Genomic DNA, 24460 nt, shown 5'->3' with positions numbered 1-24460 from the left:
CTGATTAGCAACAAACGAGTGGTCAATCCTTGATTTGAGATTATAATTGGGGCTGAACCATAAATATTGAGGTATGCATGTGTTGCCAAACAGCAATTAGACCTAGTTCCTTACAAAAAAATTGTGAAAATTGGATTGGGATGATTGGTAGGGAATGTATTTGGAAAGCTATCAAAAAATCAGCATGTGTTAAATTCAGATCACCTCTAAATATAATGTTAACTGTTGGATGTGAAAATCAAATATCTTCTAAGTGCGAAGAAATACATTTTTGTACACTTGTAACCTGCGCCCTCGAACCCTGGGATGCAAGTGTGGGGATTGAGATAGGGTCGTTGATTTGTATGTGCAAACACACATTTAAATGCGTACATAGATCTGTATGTGTGTGATCTGTAAACACTGGGCCTCTTGATTGGCTGTAGTCTTACATGTGACTTTTGATACAGATACATTTGCTCTTGTGTGTGGCTCTGTAGCTACACATTCAGACCACAAGGGGACGCTAATATTCTAGAGTTGCAACAGAAAGCTGACCCGTTCGTGTTTGATGGTGGGCTAAAGTAAGATTTCGTGACCTTAACATCATCTTTACTTTCAACAAATAAAGCAAAACTTGTTGGCACTCTTACCTTGTGCACATTTTTAATCGGTAACTACATACCTAGACACATTGCTAAAAAAACAAACAAAAAAACACTTTCAGAAATAAAAGTAATTGAATAAATTAAAAGGGAAGTACTTTATACTTTTTAAAAATTAACGTCATTCGCACAAACATAAGATTTTGTATTTAATTTTGTGGGGTGAAATTATGGGACAGTCTAAGTGAGGGATTAAAACAATTTACAAACAAATAAATTTAAAATGAAATATAAACGTTATATATTCATTGAGTACAGAGGGAACGGGAGTGGGAGAGAGTCACTAGGTGTTTAAGAGTATTGATTGTTGGGTATGAGTGTTTTGTTATTGTTGGTGGATGGGTTTTGGATCTTGTCTATGTGAATTTACGGTAAAACAATGGAATATATCTGTTAAGTAATATTATTTTATTATTAGCAATATGTAGTGGTTGATTATTATTATTAATATCATAATTTACCATAGATGAAGAATAGAGATATAAATTAAGGAAAATTGAGAAGGGGTTGGAATTAATAAGTATAGACTTCTTCCTACTCCCTTTTGAGCATGGAAGACTTTTGTTAAGTGTGCTTTGGCTATTTTTTGCTGGCTATTCTTTGCTTCACACCAATTCAACCTATTAATTTATAAGATTACAAAAATAGAGATTACTAAATACAGAAAACTGCCACGCCTTGCATCTATCGAGCTATGGTGTCCAACTGAAAGCTGGGGGCCTACATCTAACCCATTACATTATATTTGAGGACTACTAAAAGTCTACTTAATGTATCTGGCCAAATCCATGTGGTTTAATTACGCCATAAAAGACGTCGCAAAATTAGTCTTCATTTTTAAGATAAGATGTTTATTTAATTACTCATCCGTGTTCACGTATGAAACCTTTGTTTAGTGTGAACAGGGAAACTGGCAACGTAAACGTATGAAAACCACTCAATAAGACCCATGAAACAATGGCCTTTATTTTAAAATGACATCACGTAAATTAAGAAAAAATAAGACATTTTTTACTGTCTCTGTTAATAACAAAGAGGTAACAGTTGAGTCAAGGTATGGGGGCAGGGCTGCTGAGTGACGTTCAACGGCGCCGCCGAATTGTGTCAGCTGTCTTCTTTCAGGCCCGCAGTGTTGCTTTATAAATAGCACCGACTCAACTTACTCGACACTTACGAAAAGATTTGTAAACAACTTAACGATGTCTGGTAGGGGCAAAGGCGGTAAAGGTTTGGGGAAGGGAGGCGCCAAGCGTCATCGCAAAGTTCTCCGTGATAACATCCAAGGAATCACGAAACCCGCAATTAGACGTCTAGCTCGTCGTGGCGGAGTGAAACGTATCTCCGGTCTCATCTACGAAGAAACCCGCGGTGTACTGAAGGTGTTCCTGGAGAACGTCATCCGTGATGCTGTCACCTACACGGAACACGCCAAGAGGAAGACTGTGACCGCCATGGACGTGGTGTACGCACTTAAAAGGCAGGGTCGCACGCTGTACGGCTTCGGCGGTTAAACTCCATTCGGCTGTCATACGAATATCAAAGGTCCTTTTAAGGACCGCTCACCAGATTCCCTGAAGAGAAGTTTCCTACGTGTTTTTGTGTTTCGTGTCCAGGCAGGAGCTCCGTCCTGACTAGACGACCGTGACCTGTATTAAGCGAAATTTGCTTAATAGACAAACTGTAGTAATCCAAATTTTTCCCGGCTGTTATATCTTTTTTTTTTTAATTTAAAGGCTTACTCAAATGTTTCACGCCATTTGAGAGGGGAAACAGTGCTGAAGTGAAGAAGTCTTAACATTCCACAGTACCACAAACAATCCCTCTCCCTCTTTTTTAATGTTTATTTTGGGACAAACAAGTCTCCAATGAATAATAATGCCCAAACATACAGTTCATTATATGAATCTTCTGCCGTCGCTTTGTGTAATTTTAAAAGCAGGTTCAAAGACAGATTTGGAATTGTTTTAATATTGCCGAAGACACGTGCTCATAAATTTTTAATCCGTTTGACTACTCTACACATCAAAGATATATTCACATTTCTTTTAACAGGTGAGTCGGATCATCGAGATAAAGTTTTAAAAAGCTTCCATTACAGCCTGGAGGTAACATTCTCACAGGCTTTCTTTTGATATAAGTCAATACGTTTTCAGTTAAGAGGGTTTATAATTTCTCTTAAAATACGGAAATGATCCCACATGATGACCTAATTGCACATTACGTTGCCTTTCAATTTCCTCAAGAATATAATCTTTTCATTATTTCGGCAAAAAATCGGGTATTATGATCATGTCTGTAGTTATCGCCATCATTCTCATTTCATGTTTTTTTTTTAAATACTGTAGCGTCTTCCACAAACACGCCGTCAGACGTAGTTTAGTAATCACTTTTTTTTTATTAGTCCAACCGGCTACTGTGGCAAAAACAGTACTACCACCGCTCTCGTCTTCCTCCGCTCCTCTCCCGTCCAGCGAGCCGCGCGATGCGTTAAACAACCTCGGAAACAACACAATTCAGTGAAACTCAAATTGAACCATAATTCGTTACAAGAAACATTAGCCCTTGATTAAAAAAAAAGTTCGCCCCATTCCCCAATGTAAACCTTAAACAAACACTACTCGTCAGTGGTTAAAACAACATTCAACATAGAATTGGGAGAAGTGGCAAACAATCAAGACCAGGACTGCCAGTATTGAATTGTTTTATTGCTTGAACCACCTCTGATTTCTCCTGTAATGAAATGAAAAAATCTGAAATACGGTACAAAGATATTTTCTTTACGTGTTTTCCTTCCCCAATATCACAACTGATAATAATAGTTTTCCACTGGTAACTAAATATACATTCTTGTTCCTTATCGAGCTAATATACTGTCATTGTACTGAACTGATGGCTTGTATACCATTTCAAACTTAATTGCTTATGAATATTGTATGAAATGTAAAGTGAAATAACAGAACAGTATCAATTATCGATCCTAAAATTTGAGAATACATGGTCAATCCATATGCTTTAGTTGTATTGCTTTAAAAACACGTCATTCTTTTGAACGGCTCTATTAAGTGACGGCTCCTGCACGAGAATGAACGCGTCTTTAAGAGCCATTGACCCAATCACGAACGGAGAATGAGTCTGCCGAGCTTTATGATTAAACATACATTTAGCGCTATAGTAGGGAGCTGCACTCTTCATGAAACAAGTGGGTGGCTCTTAAAAGAGCAGTTTGGGGGAGTGTGGTTAATGTCTACACTTCACTTCGACTTGGCAGCTTTCTCGGTCTTCTTTGGCAGAAGAACGGCTTGAATATTAGGCAACACGCCGCCCTGTGCGATGGTGACTCCTCCCAGAAGTTTGTTGAGCTCCTCGTCGTTGCGGACAGCCAGCTGCAAATGGCGTGGAATTATCCTAGTCTTCTTGTTGTCGCGGGCAGCGTTGCCAGCCAGCTCCAAGATCTCGGCGGTCAAATACTCAAGAACTGCAGCCAGATAGACGGGAGCTCCAGCACCGACACGCTCGCCATAGTTTCCCTTGCGAAGGAGCCTGTGAACACGGCCCACCGGAAACTGAAGTCCGGCACGGGAGGAACGAGTCTTCGCCTTGGCTCTAGCTTTACCGCCGGTTTTACCCCGCCCAGACATAATTCCAAATTATTGTTTCGATTCGGTGTAACACACACGATAGCTTCTGCAAGAGGGTGCAATCTTTATATACACGCATGTACTGCTCGTTGATTGGTTAGCTGAAGCGGGGATTTGGTTGTCCAATAAGCGACGAGATGCAGCATTGTGTTCAGTAGAATATATCCCCCCGCCCTTTCAAAATGTAACGTCAGTCGTTTATGCGGAACATACTGTTTGTACGAAACGCCTCTATCCGCTTTATGATGAAAATATCATATCTTCAACAACCCCCCCAAAAAAACAACACACACCAGTTGACTTAGAAGAATGTCGTTACTGTGACGCTGTCATGTTGAAAAAAATAATTGCTTGGTTAGGTTAATGTGTCTTACTTTTGTCACTGACGTTAAAATTAACATGACGTTCATGTTTATTTAACAAGGACGATACATACATACAAAATGTGATATAATGTATGAAAGACATAGCTTCAGGTAATTTGCAGTCTTCGTCTCAGGCTTTAGAATACAATGAAAGGCTGTTATTAATTGAAAAAATAATACATGTAATGAATCACACAGAGAATCACATTGCCACTGTAGTGTATATACATGTATGCATGTCTCTCCATTGTTAAGAAAAAAAAATTAAAATATTTTTTTGTTAAAATGGGTTACGCAACAGTGGCTCTTCTTGGTTGTTGTGGTAAGGTTAACTGAAGTTAGCAAGAATGATTCAAGACGACATTAACACCTGGTCTGGCAGGCTGCCATTATAATTCATAAATTTTAGGCAATAACATTTCTTACCTTATATTAATACAATATTTGTGGTAATCAATTAATGCTAGTTTTGACTGTGTCTGACAGCACGTGGATGCTGGTGCATATAGGATCATTTTAATACAATTGAATTAACAGCAAATATACCCCACTGAATTTAATTCTGAAGATCAGTTAATTTCACTGATATAAGTATTTAAATTATTGACATTGTTGTCTTCACATTATTTTTCTTTGGAAATAAGAATTATTAAGTAATGTTTTTCACACTTTTAATGCCAATTTATTTTTCTTTTTTAGAATGCTTACTTACTAAATGTTCAAAGTGTATTTTGATGATTATGGTAAATGGAGTGCACTTATATAGCACTTTATTTGCACATATTCACTTTTTTTGAAAACATACCAGAGTGTAGGTATGCGGCCCATGCACAGCCACGTCAACTTATGGAATTTTTTTCCTTTTAAAGTCAACCCAAACATGTTTTTTTCAATAATATTTCTATGCAGGCCCACTAGTTGAAACAAGGCATTCTGATACATATTGCATTTGTGGAATAACAGTTAATTCACCCGTTTTTAGCCATCTCCTGGGGTGGCCATTGTGTCACTTCTGTCGACTGAAAATGTCATCACGGATGCTCATGGCTCAGATAAGATTCTTTTGAGGGGCCCCATATACAGTAGTCCTTTGTGCATCTGAAACCAAGACATTTACCAATGGTGAAAATCTAAAATACATGCTGCATAACCAATGTTTTACGTTTGAGATTGAATTCTCGCACGATTAGAATAGAATACCTAGTCTGTATTTACACGTTGTTTATTCCTCCGCTGTTGTGAACCTTTTGCCAATCAAAATTGCCACTGTGGTTGCTGACGACTTAGCTTGACTCGTGTTTGGATCGTGGTTAAATGACCAAATGTCCACAAAACCATTTATTTTCTTCCTATTGTGTTGCGACGGGACCAAACTTCCGCTTTTGCCTTTTCCTGTTTTCCAATATTGAAACTACATAAGAGTCCACCTATTTCCACACCACCATAATCCCACTACACCACGATCCAAAACCGTTTCCCCTTCCACACTTGCAACACCTGGGTCTCATTACTACCTTAATTATATAGACCCGTAGAAGTGGCATATTGACTCCACTGCTCCTCCGAGTGGTGGGAGTTTGAACATACCGATTAAAATCCACATAACAGAAATGGCTCTCTTCTTTAAATTGCACAGAATTGTCCATTATTTCAATGAATTTCCTTTCTTTTATTGACATCTCCTCCTTGTCATTGGCAAAGGTTTCACTGAAATCCTGATTGTATTGGTTTACCAACAATTTCTAGTCTGTATTTACACGTTTATACTTTCGCTTGTTGATAAAACGTAAGGTTTACGAAGCAGCGTAGGCTTATAACATTTTGCCCGGTCGCAGCAGAAGAATCATTCCGACATTGCAGACGACTTCTCTCTTTAGCCAAGTGGCGTTCTTCATTCAGCAACACACACAAACTGCTCTCCGCGAGATCCAAGTACAGAGAGAACCTATAGGCGCAAACACTCCCGCCTCTAAGCCAATGTTGACGTCATCTGTCAGCGACAGCCCTCTTATGACAAATAAGCACAATTCAGTTACAAGCAGTCATACAATAACACTCAACACTCCCACTTATGAATGTCTTGTATACTGTTCAACTTTCACAAAGTCAACTAAACAAAAACAAGTAACATGACATTCTTATGTTGAACATTTACATGCCATACATGACCCCTGCAAATTTCTTCAATTTAAATTTGGTAGCAGGCGTAATCATAACATCTGCCGTCATGTCATTTGTAGGAGAGTAAACAAGTGTCATCCTCTCATCTTTTATGATGGATCTAATGAAGTGATATTTGATGTCCACATGTTTACACCTCTGTCTGCACACAGGGTTCTTCATAAGTGCAATTGCCCCTTGATTGTCCTCATAAAGGACAGTTTTCGTGTACAAATAGCCATCAATACCATTCAGTAGTTTCTCCAAATACAAATGAATAAAACTCCTGTATTCGAGCTAGAGCCGTGTATTTGGCCTCACACGTAGACATTGCTACTGTTTGTTGTTTCTCGGTCTTCCATGAGACCAGTCTTTTCCCATTCTCACACAATACCCTGTGGTACTGCGTCTGTCAGAGGCGTCCGACGCCCAGGCTGCATCACTATAGGCTCGAAGGCCTAAACCCTCACTGCTCTTTCTGAAGCTCTTTTTTTTTTAAATGGCGTTAAATTTCCAGTACTTATTTGTATGAATCTTTGCATTTGGGGTTTAATGCAAAGCTTAATAACACAATGATCAGTTAGTGGTGCAGCAGAATTATCAGAACTGATATCATAGCATAATAACTGATTAGCAGCATGCCAGTGGTCAATCCTTGATTTGAGATTATAATTGGGGCTGAACCATAAATATTGAAGTATTCCAGGATGCATGTGTTGCCAAACATCAATTAGATCAAGTTCCGTACAAAAAAAATTGAAAATTAGATTGGGATGATTGGTAGGGAATGTATTTGCAAACCTATCAAAAAAATAATTATCATGTGTTAAATTCAGATCACCCCTAAATATAATGTTAACTGTTGGATGTGAAAATCAAATATCTTCTAAGTGCGAACAAATCAATTTTTGTACACTTGTAACCTGCGCCCTCGAACCCTTCGTGCTCTTCGACTGCGTGTGCACTTCAGCGAAGAACGTAGGATGCAAGTGTGGGGATTGAGATAGGGTCGTTGATTTGTATGTGCAAACACACATTTAAATGTGTACATAGATCTGTATGTGTGTGATCTGTAAACACTGGGCCTCTTGATTGGCTGTAGTCTTACATTTGACTTTTGATACAGATACATTTGCTCTTGTGTGTGGCTCTGTAGCTACGCATTCAGACAACAAGGGGAAGCTAGTATTCTAGAGTTGCAACAGAAAGCTGACCCGTTGGTGTTTGATGGTGGGCTAAGGTCAGATTTCGTGAATTATAAAGAACCACATTGAGGGAGGATTTCACATTTTGTTAACATCGTCTTTACTTACAACAAATAAAACAAAACTTGTTGGCACTCTTATCTTGTGCACATTTTTAATCGGTAACTACATACCTAGACACATTGCTAAAAAAACACAAAAAGAACCCACTTTGTAAACACAAGTAATTGAATAAATTAAAAGGCAAATACTTTATACTTTTTAAAAATTAACGTCGTTGGCACAAACATAAGATTATGTATTTAATTTTGTGGGGGGAAATTATGGGACAGTCTACGTGAGGGATTAAAACAATTTACAAACAAATACATTTAAAATGAAATATAAGCGTTATATATTCATTGTTTACAGAGGGAATGGGAGTGGGAGAGAGTCACTAGATGTTTAAGAGTATTGATTGTTGGGTATGGGTGTTTTGTTATTGTTGGTGGATGGGTTTTGGATCTTGTCTATGTGAATTTACGGTATAACAATGGAATATATCTGTTAAGTAATATTATTTTATATTAGCAATATGTAGTGGTTGATTATCATTATTATTATTAATATCATTATTTACCATAGATGAAGAATAGAGATATAAATTAAGGAAAATGGAGAAGGGGTTGGAATTAATAAGTATAGACTTCTTCCTACTCCCTTTTGAGCATGGAAGACTTTTGTTAAGTGTACTTTGGCTATTTTTTGCTTCACACCAATTCAACCTATTCATTTACAAGATTACAAAAATAGAGATTACTAAATACAGAAAACTGCCACGCCTTGCATCTATCGAGCTATGGTGTCCAACTGAAAGCTGGGGGCCTACATCTAACCCATTACATTATTTTTGAGGACTACTAAAAGTCTACTTAATGTATCTGTGCCATAAAAGACGTCACAAAATTAGTCTTCATTTTTAAGATAAGCTGTTTATTAATTACTCATCCGTGTTCACGTATGACACCTTTGTTTAGTGTGAACAGGGAAACTAGCAACGTAAACGTATAAAAAACCACTCAATAAGCCCCATGAAACAATGGCCTTTATTTTAAAATGACATCACGTAAAGTAAGAAAAAATAAGACATTTTACTGTCTCTGTTAATAACAAAGAAGGTAACAGTTGAGTCAAGGTATGGGGGCAGGGCTGCTCAGTGACGTTCAATGGTGCCGCCGAATTGTGTCAGCTGTCTTCTTTCAGGTCCGCAGTGTTGCTTTATAAATAGCACCGACTCAACTTACTCGACACTTACGAAAAGATTTGTAAACAACTTAACGATGTCTGGTAGGGGCAAAGGCGGTAAAGGTTTGGGGAAGGGAGGCGCCAAGCGTCATCGCAAAGTTCTCCGTGATAACATCCAAGGTATCACGAAACCCGCAATTAGACGTCTAGCTCGTCGTGGCGGAGTGAAACGTATCTCGGGTCTCATCTACGAAGAAACCCGCGGTGTGCTGAAGGTGTTCCTGGAGAACGTCATCCGTGATGCTGTCACCTACACGGAGCACGCCAAGAGGAAGACTGTGACCGCCATGGACGTGGTGTACGCACTCAAGAGGCAGGGTCGCACGCTGTACGGCTTCGGCGGTTAAACTCCATTCGGCTGTCATACGAATATTAAAGGTCCTTTTAAGGACCGCTCACCAGATTACCTGAAGAGAAGTTTCCTACGTGTTTTGTGATTCGTGTCCAGGCAGGAGCTCCGTTTTGACTAGACTACCGTGACCTGTATTAAGCGAAATTTGCTTAATAGACAAACTAGTAATCCAAATTTTTCCCTGGCTGTTATATCTTTATTTTATTTAAAGGCTTACACAAATGTTACACGCCATTTGAGAGGGGAAACAGTGCTGAAGTGAAGAAGTCTTAACATTCCACAGTACCACAAACTATCCCTCTCCCTCTTTTTTAGTGTTTATTTTGGGACAAACAAGTCTCCAATGAATAATAATGCCCAAATATACAGTTCATTATATGAATCTTTTGCCGTCGCTTTGTGTAATTTTAAAAGCAGGTTCAAAGACACAGATTTGGAATTGCTTTAATATTGCCGAAGACACGTGCTCATACATTTTGAATCCGTTTGACTAATCTCTCCACATCAAAGATGTATTTAGTTTCTTTTAACAGGTGAGTCGGATCATCGTGATAAGTTTAAAAAGCTTCCGTTACAGCCTAGGGGTAACATTCTCAAAGGCTTTCTTTTGATCTAAGTTAATACTTTTCTGTGGACACCGCCCACTGGAAACTGAAATCCGGCACGGGAGGAACGAGTCTTCGCCTTGGCTCGAGCTTTGCCGCCGGTTTTACGATTGTTACAAAACTTTATTCAACAAATACAAAGTAACAGGATTGAATACATCCAAAAATACCATAAAAGACAGTGGAAAAAAAGAAAGGGCCGCATGGGTCCTCAAATGTCCGTGTCCATTATGTACCGGGGGTAATACTTTTTTTTTTGTCCTTTTTTCTTTCCTTTCGTAAGCAAGCCAGTATTTGCTTTACCACGGCATCGCTGCCTATCATAATGTTCTTCATGCTCATAATACTCCTGGTGTTCCATATAAAGACACATGCAACATAAATGATTGTTTGGAAAATATCTTTTTCTTTGGGAGGTATGTCAACATCAATTAAACCATACATAATAGTGACATAATTAATTTTAATTCTTAAACCTATATTCTCCATAGCTGCCCACACCTCCCGAGCTCTACAACATTCAATCAATAGATGTTCCTGTGTCCCTTTTTCCATACAGTTCATGACAGGGCATTTAGTTGTTTTTACATAGCAGCTCCATGAAACCATGGCTCTCGTGGGGAGCCTTCCTATGGCCATAAGCCACATTGTATCCCTCATCTTTTCTGTAATCATGGGTTTTCGCTTTATCAATGCTCGAGCCACCTCCTGGCTCTGTTTCACATTCAAATGTTTAAATTTGACAGCGCCTCCCTGTTTTGCATCATTTATTCTTTTAAAAATCATTTTACTCGTTAAACCATTGCAGTCCAGTTTTGGGTGTTCATGTTTTGCGATAAAATCTCCGAAAATAAGTTTATAGTAAGGGCCGTTTCTGGCTCTCCCTCTCCTCTTTGGCCAGGTCCCCAATCCATTGGGCTTTCCTGGAGAAGGCAAGGTACAAATTTTTAACGGAAGCTACGATTAATCTTGTGCTTAGTTCTATGCTTCCCAGGCCACCAAACTCCCTGGGTTTGCAAGACAGTAAAGATGTTCGCACTCTATTTTATTTTACCTCCTGTATGGTTCGGTGTGACACACGCGATGGCTTCTACCAGAGGGTGCAATGTTTATATACACGCATGTACTGCTCGTTGATTGGTTAGCTGAAGCGGGGATTTGATTGTCCAATAAGCGACTAGATGCAGCATTGTGTTTAGTAGAATATATTCCCCCGCCCTTTCAAAATGTAACGTCAGTCGTTTATGCGGAACATACTGTTTGTACGAAACGCCTCTATCCGCTTTATGATGAAAATATCATATCTTCAACAACCCCCCCAAAAAACAACACACACCAGTTGACTTAGAACAATGTCGTTACTGTGACGCTGTCATGTTGAAAAAAATAATTGCTTGGTTAGGTTAATGTGTGTCTTACTTTTATGTCACTGACATTAAAATTAACATGACGTTCATGTTTATTTAACAAGGACGATACATACATACAAAATGTGATATAATGTATGAAAGACATAGCTTCAGGTAATTTGCTGTCTTCGTCTCAGGCTTTAGAATACAATGAAAGACTGTTATTAACTGAAAAAATTAATAAATGTAATGAATCACACAGAGAATCACCTTGCCACTGTAGTGTATATACATGTATGCATGTCTCTCCATTGTTAAGAAAAAAAATTAAAATATTTTTTTGTTAAAATGGGTTATGCAACAGTGGCTCTTCTTGGTTGTTGTGGTAAGGTTAACTGAAGTTAGCAAGAATGATTTTATGATGACATTAACACCTGGTCTGGCAGGCTGCCATTATAATTCACAAGTTTTAGGCAACAACATTTCTTACCTTATATTAATACGATATTCGTGGTAATCAATTAGTGCTAGTTTTGACTGTGTCTGACAGCACGTGGATGCTGGTGCATATAGGATCATTTTAATACAATTGAATTAACAGCAAATATACCCCACTGAATTTAATTCTGAAGATCAGTTAATTTCACTGATATAAGTATTTAAATTATTGACATTGTTGTCTTCACATTATTTTTCTTTGGAAATAAGAATTATTAAGTAGCGGCACGGTGGTCGACTGGTTACCACGTCCGCCTCACAGTTCAGAGGTCGTGGGTTCGATCCCGGCTCCGGCCTCCCTGTGTGGAGTTTGCATGTTCTCCCCGTGCCTGCGTGGGTTTCCTCCGGGTACTCCGGTTTCCTCCCACATTCCAAAAACATGCATGGCAGGTTAATTGATCACTCTAAATTGCCCTTAGGTGTGACTGAGTGCGAATGTTTGTTTGTCACTGTGTGCCCTGCGATTGGCTGGCAACCAATTCAGGGTGTCCCCTGCCTACTGCCCAAAGGCAGCTGGGATAGGCTCCAGCACGCCCCGCGACCCTTGTGAGGATAAGCGGTATGGAGAATGAATGAATGAATGAATTATTAAGTAATGCTTTTCACACTTTTAATGCCAATTTATTTTTATTTTTTAGAATGCTTACTTACTAAATGTTCAAAGTGTATTTTGATGATAATGGTAAATGGAGTGCACTTATATAGCACTTTATTTGCACATACTCACTTTTTTTGAAAACATACCAGAGTGTAGGTATGCGGCCCATGCACAGCCACGTCAACTTATGGAATTTTTTTCCTTTTAAAGTCAACCCAAACATATTTTTTTCAATAATATTTCTATGCAGGCCCACTAGTTGAAACAAAGCATTCTGATACATATTGCATTTGAGGAATAACAGTTAATTCACCCATTTTTAGCCATCTCCTGGGGCGGCCATTTTGTCACTTCTGTCGACTGAAAATGTCATCACGGATGCTCATGGCTCAGATAAGATTCGTCTGAGGGGCCCCATATACCTTTTTGCATCTGAAACCAAGACATTTACCGATAGTGAAAATCTAAAATACATGCTGTATAACAAATGTTTTACGTTTGAGATTGAATGCCCGCACGATTAGAATAGAATATCTAGTCTGTATGTACATGTTGTTTATACTTCCGCAGTTGTGACTCTTTTGCCAATCAAAATTGCCACGGTGGTTGCTGACGGCTTGGCTTGGATCGTGGTTGATAAAACTTACGGTTACGAAGCGGCGTAGGCTTATAACTTTTTGCCCGGTCGCAGCAGAAGAATAATTCCGACAATGCAGACGAATTCTCTCTTTAGCCAAGTGGCATACTTTATTCAGAAACACACACGGACTGCTCTCCTTGAGAGCCAAGTACAGAGAGAACATATAGGCGCAAACAATTCTCGCACGATTAGAATAGAATATCTAGTCTGTATTTACACGTTGTTTATACTTTACTACTACTACTGTATGTGCGTAAGTTCTTTATAGTAAGACAAACATGTATCTGGACTTGGAAATACTATTATTGCAGTTTAAGGACGTGAAGAGTGTTATCAGATGCTAACAGACACAAGTCACAGCCACAGGTCTTGGTCGTGTGTTTGCTGGCCTCAGAAAACTTAGTCTTTTTTCAAAAATGATCACCAATACTCGCTTGTTTAGACTTTGGGTCCGCTGATGATCATGTGACTTCATATGTAAAATAATTTTGGTTAATTCGTGTTTTACTTTAAATAATTTTATTGAAGAAAGGAATGAGGAATTTCCATGAGTAGTGCTGCTCACCATGGTGTGGAGGTGACGCTTGGAAGTTCTGCAGAGAGAATGCAAGTCGTATACGACTTTTAAGTAACTTTAATGTGGAAATACAGACGTGTGCTATGTATTAAAATAATTTTCTGTTATTTAAGTTGTTTACGTTGTGATTTTTCACCATTTGAAGTGCGACAAGAAAACACAAATGAGGACAGTTTGTCAGCGCGCCGTGGAGCAACCTGCCTGATTGACTCTCCACGGTTCTCATGGTGCGTTTAAGTTCAGCCACTTTCCTGGACATTAGCAGCAGTTAGGTTCATCCTCAGGCATTATGGCGGAAGTAGCTCCAACCTCAGCGAAAGCGACCAAGAAAAAGACGTCCAAGCCCACGAAGAAAAGGGTCGGACCTAGCGTCAGTGACCTCATTGTCAAGGCTGTGGCCGCGTCCAAGGAGCGCAATGGCGTCTCTCTGGCCTCCCTTAAAAAATCTTTGATCGCCTCCGGCTACGACGTGGACAAGAACAAGTCCCGCGTCAAAATCGCCGTTGTAAGCCTGGTGAACAAGGGAACTCTCGTTCAGACCAAGGGCACCGGCGCTTCCGGCTCCTTCAAGATGAACAAGAAGGTCGAGGGGAAGGCGAAGGCGCCCGCAAAGGCAGTTAAGAAGACCCCGACGAAAGCTAAGAAGCCCGCTGCCAAGAAGGCAACACCGAGCAAGAAGCCCAAAACAGCCGCAACCAAGAAGGCAGCCTCCAAGAAGTCCCCCAAGAAGCCCGTCAAGGCATCGACCCCCAAGAAAGCAGCCAAAAAGACCACCAAAAGCCCCGCAAAATCGGCGGCGCCCAAGAAAGCCCCGGCGGCCAAGAAAAGCCCGGTCAAGAAAGTGGCCAAGCCCAAAAGTGTCAAGAAGGCAGCACCCAAAAGGAAGTGATTCCACACTTCAATCCACAAAAGGCTCTTTTAAGAGCCACTACACTTCTTCAAGAGCAAAAGTATTCCTAATGTATTTGTGGTATTCTGGTATCCAGAATCTGGATATGTTAAACAGTCACTTTTGGAGTATGGGCCACTAGAAACTGAATCTGAATAATACAGATTTGAATAGTTAAGCTTTAATTATATAAATGGATTTTTTATTGTTTAATGCGAATCTTTATTATACTGAATCTGAATTATACAATTTGAATTCCTCACCAGAAATTCTATTCTGTATCCTTTTTTTCACATTGTTTCACAAATACAAATTAATTCCCCTTCCCCAGTCTCACGGATTCCGTTCGCTTGACTTAATTCAGTTGCACGAGTAAATATTCAAACTTTCAATGCATGAATTCAGTTCATGTGACGAACCAACCTGACACTTGAGGATGAGCAATCGATTGCAGACTCAGATATCTTCTCTGTCCAATCAGCATCATTGTTTTTAGCAAGTGACACAAGCTCTCCGAAAAAAAGTGTTCATCTCCTAAGGGGACTAACATCACTTTAGTGGTACAAGCCATAGGGTCACGGAGATATGAAAAAGTGCCATTTTAATTTTAAACGGACAGCCTGCTGTGCGTTGTACCACCACTTGCCGCTAAGTGGTGCAGGCTTTCCATTGTTTTTACATGACACAGGAACACTCATCCATTGATATTTTATATGTTACATAAAACAAGCATCGCACATAACATTTGCACTTTAATGACACAACTGACTGATGCCTCAGAACAGAAGCGCCAAGGACACTTTTGCGCATAGGATTGGTAAGGTAAAAAAATATCACAGCAGAAATATTCTCACAAACACTTTTATTAATAAACTGCATCGATACAGTGCAAACCAAAAACAAAGAGAAGCACCGAAGAGGAATAAAAATGAATTCAATTCTAATCTATGAATGGGTAGGGGTAAATGTTGCATGTACATATATGGGCCATTCTACTGAATTGGTTCAAATTCAGAGTTGGAAAATGTGTGAAATGTGTATTTTATTTTAGAAAAAGTTGTATTGTATTCATGTTGCAACATATCTAAGGGGCACAAATATAGTAAAAGTACAGTCCATTTTCAAATAGTATTTTCTAGCCTATCCCAAATATCTTGCCTGTCCCTAAAATGTGTCACTACTGAAACGCACAATTACAGAGGAATAAAAATAATTTTACTAGCCGATTCATATTTTTTTTCATTCCCCCTCTACAAAGTGTTTTTAAACAATCATTATCAAAAATTGTTGGTTGATAATTCAATACTTTTTATTTTTGTTAAAACATCATTTTTTTTGGTAGTGACTGCAACATTTCAGATGTGTCCATATTGTTGCTGCCGTTGCAGTAATACTTTATGTGAGGGTAGCATTGTAATCACTGAACTACTTTTGCTATATTTTAACTTTTAACGTGTATTATAACTGATGAAACATTATTTTTTCATTTTTCTAGTGCTTTGTGCTGTACTCAGGGTTGCGGGGGGTTGGAGTCGATCGCAGCTGACTTAGGGCAAAAGCAGGGTAGGCCTACACGCTGGACCGGTCACCTGTCCATCACAGGGCTCTTCATCATTAAAAAACTGTGGTTTCACCTTCCAAATGAAAATTTAATTGGAATGACAAACATTTTTGAAACATACATTTCCCTGTATGTATGTTCCCTCTCTCTCAGTTTTTTTAGAGACATCTGGTAGTCTTGTCTTTTGCTCCATGCTCTTCTGACTTTCCTTTGCTCTCTGCTTGCTGTATACTTCATTGATAGACTGCAGCTTTCCTTCTTCCCTCCATCTCTTATTTCTTTCTCTTTCTTTTATGAAATATTCTTTGGATTTCACTGGGTCATTCTAACCCTTCGCCTGTACTCTGTCTCTGCTAGGCTTTTTGGTGTTTTTCCCTTCAAATTAAGATAAAATATGAACTAGAATAATGTTAAAATAAGAAAGATTCATGCATGGCATATGTATCTATGTATTATATTATGTAAAACTTACTTTATCCAAAAAGAAACATATTGTCACTACCGAAACCATTGTGTCACTACCAAAACGTTTCGGTAGTGACGCTTTATGATAATTGTTGACAATACTCAACAATGCTAGGCACAGACAGTTTTGAGCATGTGTACAGAGATAGAAAACAGCACATTTAACATTAAAATCAAAAGTGCTTATTTTATTGCCGAAATGTGGTGTTTGGTAGTGACGGTCCTAAAAACCACATGCTGATTTTCAGACTTTGGAGGGCACATAACTTAATAATGCTGTCAACTAATTACTCGCCATGTGGCCAGTGATGAACATGAAGGTAATGTCTCTTCCCGGTGAAATTTCTGGGATGTGGCTAAAACCAAGCCCTGCCAACAGACAAATACTCTTTGCGTTTCGGTAGTGACATGAAAAGTTGGGACAGGTTTTTTTACATAAAAATTTCTAACTTGAAAAAAATCTACAAAATCAATGTAAATCTTTCACAATACATTTAAAAGCAACCAAAATGTTCTATTAAAGTAAAGTATTTTGTAAATTGGCAAAAATCTTTATCTCTACATTTTTTTTTTTCATGAATTGAAATTCAGGAGTTAGAGATTGGGACAGCCACCTCCCAATAGGAAGTGACATAGAAAAGATGCCTTTTTATACATTGACTTTAATAGTATCTCAATTAATGCCTTGTGGTCAAATAGATCATAACAAGATATGACTAAATATGCAAGGTCTGAACACTTAATTGTTTTTAGAATTTTGATTTTCATTGTGGGACAGCAATTTCAACCAATTCCGTAGAATGACTCCCATATGACGTCATAAATATAGTTCAGTTAAGATACAGACCTATTTGTACTTAGTGCAAAGTGGCAAGTATAATAATCAGTGATGTATAATATATATAATAGACACGATTAAAATGTTTTTATTAACCTTTCGGCATTCAACAGTTATGTACGGAAGCATGCTCTCTAGGGGGGAAGTATGTGGCTCTTAAAAGAGCCGTTTGGGGGTTATGCAGCTCTCGTAGGCTGTTTTTACTTGGATTTAGCCGCCTTCTCAGTCTTCTTGGGCAAAAGAACCGCCTGGATGTTGGGCAGCACGCCGCCTTGAGCGATGGTCACACCGCCCAGAAGTTTGTTCAGCTCCTCGTCATTGCGGACAGCCAGCTGCAGATGACGGGGGATGATCCTGGTCTTCTTGTTGTCGCGAGCTGCGTTGCCGGCCAACTCAAGGATCTCGGCGGTCAAGTACTCCAGCACGGCGGCCAAGTAAACGGGGGCACCGGCGCCGACGCGTTGCGCGTAGTTGCCTTTCCTCAACAGCCTGTGGACACGTCCGACTGGGAACTGCAGTCCGGCACGGGAAGAACGAGTCTTTGCCTTTGCTCTGGCCTTGCCACCAGTTTTACCTCTTCCGCTCATTATGGTTATTCTTTCTGGAGGCAGACTACAGAAATGTGTCCATCGGATGTTGAAGTCCTGCTTTAATAGTTGCAGAATGCGCGGGAAGTTTGAGTCAGACCAACCACGGAAGAGGCTTTCATTGTGGTGAGGGGCTATTACATTTCGGGGGGCAGTTTGAACTCAATTTCCCCCAATTGGCAGCGAGCCTTGTTGCGGGAGGTCTCTCTTGAGGGCGGAGCTGAGCTCTAGTCGGAGCGGCGGACCAATCATAATGCGAGGGTCTGAGTGAACGTCACTTGTGCGCGGCCGAGCCAAGCGGTTAAAAGCGACTCGCGTGTTCTGGTTTCACGTATTTTTCTTGTAGAGAGGAAACCTTCACGATGGCAAGAACCAAGCAGACAGCTCGTAAGTCCACTGGCGGCAAGGCCCCCAGGAAGCAGCTAGCCACAAAGGCCGCCCGTAAGAGCGCGCCGGCCACCGGTGGAGTCAAGAAACCTCACCGCTACAGGCCCGGTACCGTGGCTCTCCGTGAGATCCGCCGCTACCAGAAGTCCACCGAGCTGCTCATCCGCAAGCTGCCCTTCCAGCGTCTGGTCAGGGAGATTGCCCAGGACTTCAAGACCGATTTGCGCTTCCAGAGTTCCGCCGTCATGGCTCTGCAAGAAGCCAGCGAGGCATATTTGGTCGGTCTGTTCGAGGACACTAACTTGTGCGCCATCCACGCCAAGAGAGTCACCATCATGCCCAAAGATATCCAACTCGCCCGTCGTATTCGTGGGGAGAGAGCTTAAACGTTCGCCTTCAAATCTCAACGGCTCTTTTCAGAGCCACCGCACTTTCAACTAAATGAGAAATTCCCAAAACACCATCGCACCATAATATTCAAGAACAGTCCATATAATGATACTCTTTACGATGTGTTCAGAAGTGGTTCGAGTATTGGGAGAAAAAAAATACTATCATTGCTAATGCATGAAAGATAATTGTTGGTTGCTGCAGGGCAAACTCCCAACGAGATTAATGGAAATTGAAATTGAAAATAGCTTTTTAAACATTTTTTACAAGCCACTTCATTTATGATTGCGGCCGAAACAGTGCTGTGCCAGCGCCGCTCTTTGATTGGCTGACAACATCCCGCGTACTTAGCCCTTGAAGAAACGCAAACAAAACTGTCCAACAACCATTCGTTGGCCCGTTCCCGGACCTGAAAGAGGACAGTTATCGTAATTTTTAGGTTGGATCTTGACATCGCAGCCCTTCGTAATACAGTAATACAAGGCGAATGAAGAAAAATGGAATGACTGGACTATTGAATCCTCCATTCAAATTGACTTAATTGCCATAATTGTTAAGTTTTGGACCGGGAGAGTTGCCGACCAAGATGTTGACCGATACCTGCAAAGGTATTGTGAAATAACACAACCAGCTTATAAACCCTTAGATAAATTCGGCATCTGGTACGGTATAAGAAAATACAAAGTACGCATAAAAAAGGACATGAATGGACATCTACTACAAATCCCGAACTCAATTTCTCTCGGCCCATTCAATGGAATGGGCGTATCATCTATCCCGGGCAATCAGTCAACTGTTTCATCGGCGGCTCGGCTGAACACCAAGTGAAGCAGTGCCATACAGTGAAGTGCTGGCGTTGTGGCAATTTGGGCCACAAAGCTGGAGACTGCACTTCACAAGGTCTGTGTAGTCTGTGCGGAAAAGATGGTCACACCTTCTTCACCTGCCCAGACTCGTATGTGAATAGGTCAAAAAAACAACAGCAACAGCATCAACTTAATATTCACCAACAACTGACGATGACGATGAGAAAAATGTAGAAGTAGCGCGGGATAAAAACAATGTTCGGAGTCATGAGAATAATAATAGAAATCATATTTTAGATATAAGTGATGATCATATAACGCCTGGACAACGAGTAAACACTAGTCCAGAAAGTACCTCAGAATCCTCCTTTTTCAACTCAGATTCTTCAGCACCAGTAACTTTTAACACACAAGATGGCATTACAATTCCTGACTCCCAAGAAGAGACGAAAGAAACATTCCTCAACAAAAAAAAAGGATAAACGGCTAGATGGTAGATCTACGCCATAAATAACATCTCTTCTTCACCATGAGCATCATGAAAATTGCTACACTAAATGTTCGTGGCATTCAGTCACAAAAATATAGATCAAATAAAATATTTTTTTTTATGAATACAGATTTTGATATATTATGCCTCCAAGAGCTTAGGTTGAAAACTAACTCTGATGTGGAGGATGTAATAAAATTGTGGGCCAAAGGCAAATGTGCAATTTCAATTGGTGACAGTAGCGCTGATGGCGCTGGAATTTTTTTTTTAACTCATGATGTTGAAATATGTAGAAGAAGAGATGTTATTCCGGGAAGACTTCTGCTTTTGGATGTGTATTATAGAGGGGATAAATACAGAATTATAAATGTGTATATCCCTCCTGATGCAAGTAAGAAAGTTAATATTTTTAGAAAGTTAGGGGAACTACTCTTCGTAGGATATCACACGATTGTGTGTGGGGATTTTAATACGGTAACGGAGGAGAAAGACCGGATTGGTGCTACTGCTTTTAAATTGACTAAAGAAGCAAAATGCCTGAGAGAGATATGTGCTGGCTCCAATGTAATCGATGTGTATCGCGCAATTAACCCCCTCAGAAATGATTATACAAGGTATGACTCAAAGACAAAAACACGCATAGATAGAGTATATGTGTCCCCAAATTTTAAGGTGCACAATTATGAAACGGTCTTATGTGATTTCTCTGATCACTTACTAGTTAAGACTACAATTTCCCCAATAGCCTCGGCTCCTAAAGGCTACTGGAAACTTAATACCCAGTGCCTTCAAAATGAAGAACAGATAGTGGAATTGAAACAAGAAATACATAAAATTGTTCAATTAAAAGTGTTAACAAATTCAAATATTAAACTATGGGAGATGTTAAAGAATAGAGTGAGAGACTTTTTCAAATACAAAAGTAAAGAATTAAATAAATTGAAGAATGAGGAATATGCCACTTTAATACAGCGATATGTGGAATTGGGAAATAAAAAAAGATAGGTTACCGTCTGAAGATGACGCTTTAATAGATATGAAATCACAAATCGAACAATATAATGGTGAATTATTATTCAATATTTATAAACAAGCCAATTCTGATAATAGAGGTAATAAATTACATTTAACAAATCCATATAAAAAACAACGGCAAGGAATGTATATTGATACGATAAGAAATAATGCTGGACATTTAGTCAATAGCGAAAGGGAAAAAAGCACGTCAATTAGAGAACTGTGTGCCCTTTCATACCAGAGAATTCCATGTGACGTGCAAGCAAGGAAGACCTTGCTAAAAAATTCCCCCCCATATAATATCTCTGACTCTTCTCTACTAATAGGGGAAAGTAAAAAAGAGGAGGTAATCAGTGCAATCAAGCAACTCAACAAGGGCAAAAGCCCAGGTCTGGATGGACTCCCCACTGAGTTTTATCAATTGTATTGTGATGATGTTTTAGAATTATTTAGAAATATGTTAAACGAGGGTTTACAGAAGGGGTGTATGGGAGAAACATTTTATCAAGGAGTCATGAATTTACTATATAAAAAAGGTGACGAGACGGATATAGATAATTATAGACACTTGACCATTACGAATACCGACTATAAAATCCTTGCTAAGATCATAATGAACAGGATGAATGATATTTTAGGGAAAATAATAGAAAAGGAACAAACTTGCGCCATTAAGGGACATGTCATGTGGGATAACCTATGTATACTGAGAGAAATCCTGAGTAAGCCAGTGTCTGAAAAAGGATTTTATATAATAGGATTAGATTTAAAAAAAAAAAAGCCTTTGACTATATATCAAGGAAGTACCTATGGGCCATGATGGAACATTATGGCTTTCCTGTAACTTTTATTAAAATGGTCAAGTGCCTATATGCTAAATCTACAGTGAAAATAAATGTAAATGGTATGTTAAGTGAGTCTTTTAATGTCGAGAGAGGAGTCAAGCAGGGATGCCCTTTGAGTGCCGCACTATATATATTAGCGATAAGCCCACTGATTAAAAATATTAACATGGATGACCGTTTATCAGGTGCAGTGGTAGGACATTCTCATAAGGTGCTTGCCACTGCTTATGCCGATGATATAACGGTCATCATAAGGAATCAAAGGGAATTAAATATTGTTACTCAATATTTTGGAACCAATGAACATGCATCGGGAGCAAAGTTAAATCATTCCAAGTGTGAAGCTGTTTGGTTAGGTGAGGTAAAGGACACCAAACCCATTAACATACAAGTCAAACGAGAGATCAAAGTTTTGGGTGACTATGTATGCGATGGCGATTGTAGTAAAAGGAATTGGATCGATAAATTGAATGTAATTAAAGAAGAAGCTCAAAAATGGGAAAATAAGAATATGAACTATAAATTAAGAATAAATATATTAAAAAACGATGTTATGTCAAAGCTTCTATTTCTGGCCAACCTTTTCCCCCCTGATCATAACACAGTGGTAAAAATTGATAAACTGAGTGTGAATATGGTCTGGGGGACTACAAGAGAGGTGGCAAAATGCGATCTTTTGTACAAACCCAGGGAGTTTGGTGGCCTGGGAAGCATAGAACTAAGCACAAGATTAATCGTAGCTTCCGTTAAAAATTTGTACCTTGCCTTCTCCAGGAAAGCCCAATGGATTGGGGACCTGGCCCCCTGGAGAAAGAGGAGAGGGAGAGCCAGAAACGGCCCTTACTATAAACTCGTTTTCGGAGATTTTATCGCAAAACATGAACTCCTAAAACTAGACTAGAATGGTTTAACAAGTAAAATGATTTTTAAAAGAATAAATGATGCAAAACATGGAGGCACTGTCGAATTTAAACATTTGAATGTGAAACAGAGCCAGGGGGTCGCTCAAGCATTGATAAAGCGAAAACCCATGATTACAGAAAAGATGAGGGATACAATGTGGCTTATGGCCATAGGAAGGCTCCCCACGAGAGCCATGGTTTCATGGAGCTGCTATGTAAAAACAACAAAATGCCCTGTCATGAATTGTATGGAAAAAGAGACACAAGAACATCTTTTGATTGAATGTTGTAGAGCTCGGGAGGTGTGGGCAGCTATGGAGAATATAGGCTTAAAAATTACAATTAATTATGTCACTATTATGTATGGTTTAATTGATGTTGACATACCTCCCAAAGAAAAAGATATTTTCCAAACAATCATTTATGTTGCATGTGTCTTTATGTGGAACACCAGGAGTATTATGAGCATGAAGAACATTATGATAGGCAGCGATGCTGTGGTAAAGCAAATATTGGCTTACTTACGAAAGGAAAGAAAAAAGGACAAAAAAAATGACTACCCCTGGCAAATATTGGACTTGGACTCTTGAGTGACCATGCGGCCCTTTCCTTTTTCACTGTCTTCCATGTTGTTTTTGTGTGTGTTTCAATCCTGTAATTTTGTATTTGTGAAATAAAGTTTTGTAAAAATCGTAATACAGTGGTCAGAAAGATCCTTGCCCAATTGAGAAGGGGGGAAAAAAGACAAAGTGAACTGTTTCCCTTGGCATAATTTTGATTTGTCTAACACTGGACTGTGAGTTTGCCCGTGGGGCTTTGAAGTTACTCTTTGCATGCCTTGGATTTCTTGAATTATTATTTTATTGTTGAAAACCACTTTGTGTCTCAAACCACAACGCTGATTATCACATGAGACCGGAATCAATCATTCCCAAATACTATATAGTTTTTATAAAAATATATATATATATATAGCTCGGTGCTGTGACAATTAAGCGGCGCGGCGGGGCATCATTTTGAAGGATCAAAACACATGCGCTGACGAGCGTACCAGAACAATCAAACTACGTTTAAGAGACACTTGGGTGAGCTTAACATTGGCACTTAAATAATAGGTTTGCATGTAAAAATGACACCGGTACTAAAGTGCAGCCCAGCATAAAGCTATGTAGCTCTGCTCACTTCTACATTTCCTCATTCTCATATAAATTAGCCACGGAGAGGTTAATCCTTCTGATATGTTGAAGTGGGCATTCGTAGGGATGTCCACATAAATGTTGGTGCCAATCGATCGCTGTTTTTTGACGTTATAAGCAATGAAAGTACAATGATTTCCAATGGAGGGTTTGGAATCGGTTCCTCCCATGA

The 24460-nt window shown here is 39.4% G+C and overlaps 6 protein-coding genes across 6 annotated transcripts; 4 read left to right on the top strand and 2 right to left on the bottom strand.

Annotated features, from left to right (window-relative positions):
* Window positions 1–1832: 1832 nt before the first annotated feature.
* On the top strand, window positions 1833–2210 carry LOC147135258 (histone H4). Its single transcript, XM_086052758.1, has one exon. The coding sequence runs from the start codon at window positions 1844–1846 to the stop codon at window positions 2153–2155; it is 312 nt and encodes a 103-aa protein (XP_085908884.1). The 5' UTR covers window positions 1833–1843; the 3' UTR covers window positions 2156–2210.
* A 1118-nt stretch (window positions 2211–3328) lies between these two features.
* LOC147135257 (histone H2A-like) lies at window positions 3329–4427 on the bottom strand. Its single transcript, XM_086052754.1, has one exon. It carries the CDS (start codon window positions 4280–4282, stop codon window positions 3896–3898), a length of 387 nt encoding a protein of 128 aa, XP_085908880.1. The 5' UTR covers window positions 4283–4427; the 3' UTR covers window positions 3329–3895.
* Window positions 4428–9329: 4902 nt separating this feature from the next.
* Window positions 9330–11089, top strand: LOC147135256 (histone H4). The gene has a single exon (XM_086053623.1). It carries the CDS (start codon window positions 9332–9334, stop codon window positions 9641–9643), a length of 312 nt encoding a protein of 103 aa, XP_085909749.1. The 5' UTR covers window positions 9330–9331; the 3' UTR covers window positions 9644–11089.
* A 2994-nt stretch (window positions 11090–14083) lies between these two features.
* Window positions 14084–15053, top strand: LOC147135255 (histone H1-like). Its single transcript, XM_086053591.1, has one exon. The coding sequence runs from the start codon at window positions 14205–14207 to the stop codon at window positions 14802–14804; it is 600 nt and encodes a 199-aa protein (XP_085909717.1). The 5' UTR covers window positions 14084–14204; the 3' UTR covers window positions 14805–15053.
* A 2792-nt stretch (window positions 15054–17845) lies between these two features.
* LOC147135254 (histone H2A) lies at window positions 17846–18452 on the bottom strand. Its single transcript, XM_086052756.1, has one exon. The coding sequence runs from the start codon at window positions 18253–18255 to the stop codon at window positions 17869–17871; it is 387 nt and encodes a 128-aa protein (XP_085908882.1). The 5' UTR covers window positions 18256–18452; the 3' UTR covers window positions 17846–17868.
* Window positions 18453–18609: 157 nt separating this feature from the next.
* LOC147135253 (histone H3) lies at window positions 18610–19044 on the top strand. Its single transcript, XM_086053805.1, has one exon. The coding sequence runs from the start codon at window positions 18618–18620 to the stop codon at window positions 19026–19028; it is 411 nt and encodes a 136-aa protein (XP_085909931.1). The 5' UTR covers window positions 18610–18617; the 3' UTR covers window positions 19029–19044.
* Window positions 19045–24460: the final 5416 nt, after the last annotated feature.

The sequence above is a fragment of the Filicampus tigris genome, chromosome 15, assembly GCF_054856515.1.
Source record: "Filicampus tigris isolate MCC_2025a chromosome 15, RoL_Ftig_1.0, whole genome shotgun sequence".
Classification (NCBI taxonomy): Eukaryota; Metazoa; Chordata; class Actinopteri; order Syngnathiformes; family Syngnathidae; genus Filicampus; species Filicampus tigris.
This window is presented reverse-complemented; position numbering and strand designations above follow the sequence as displayed.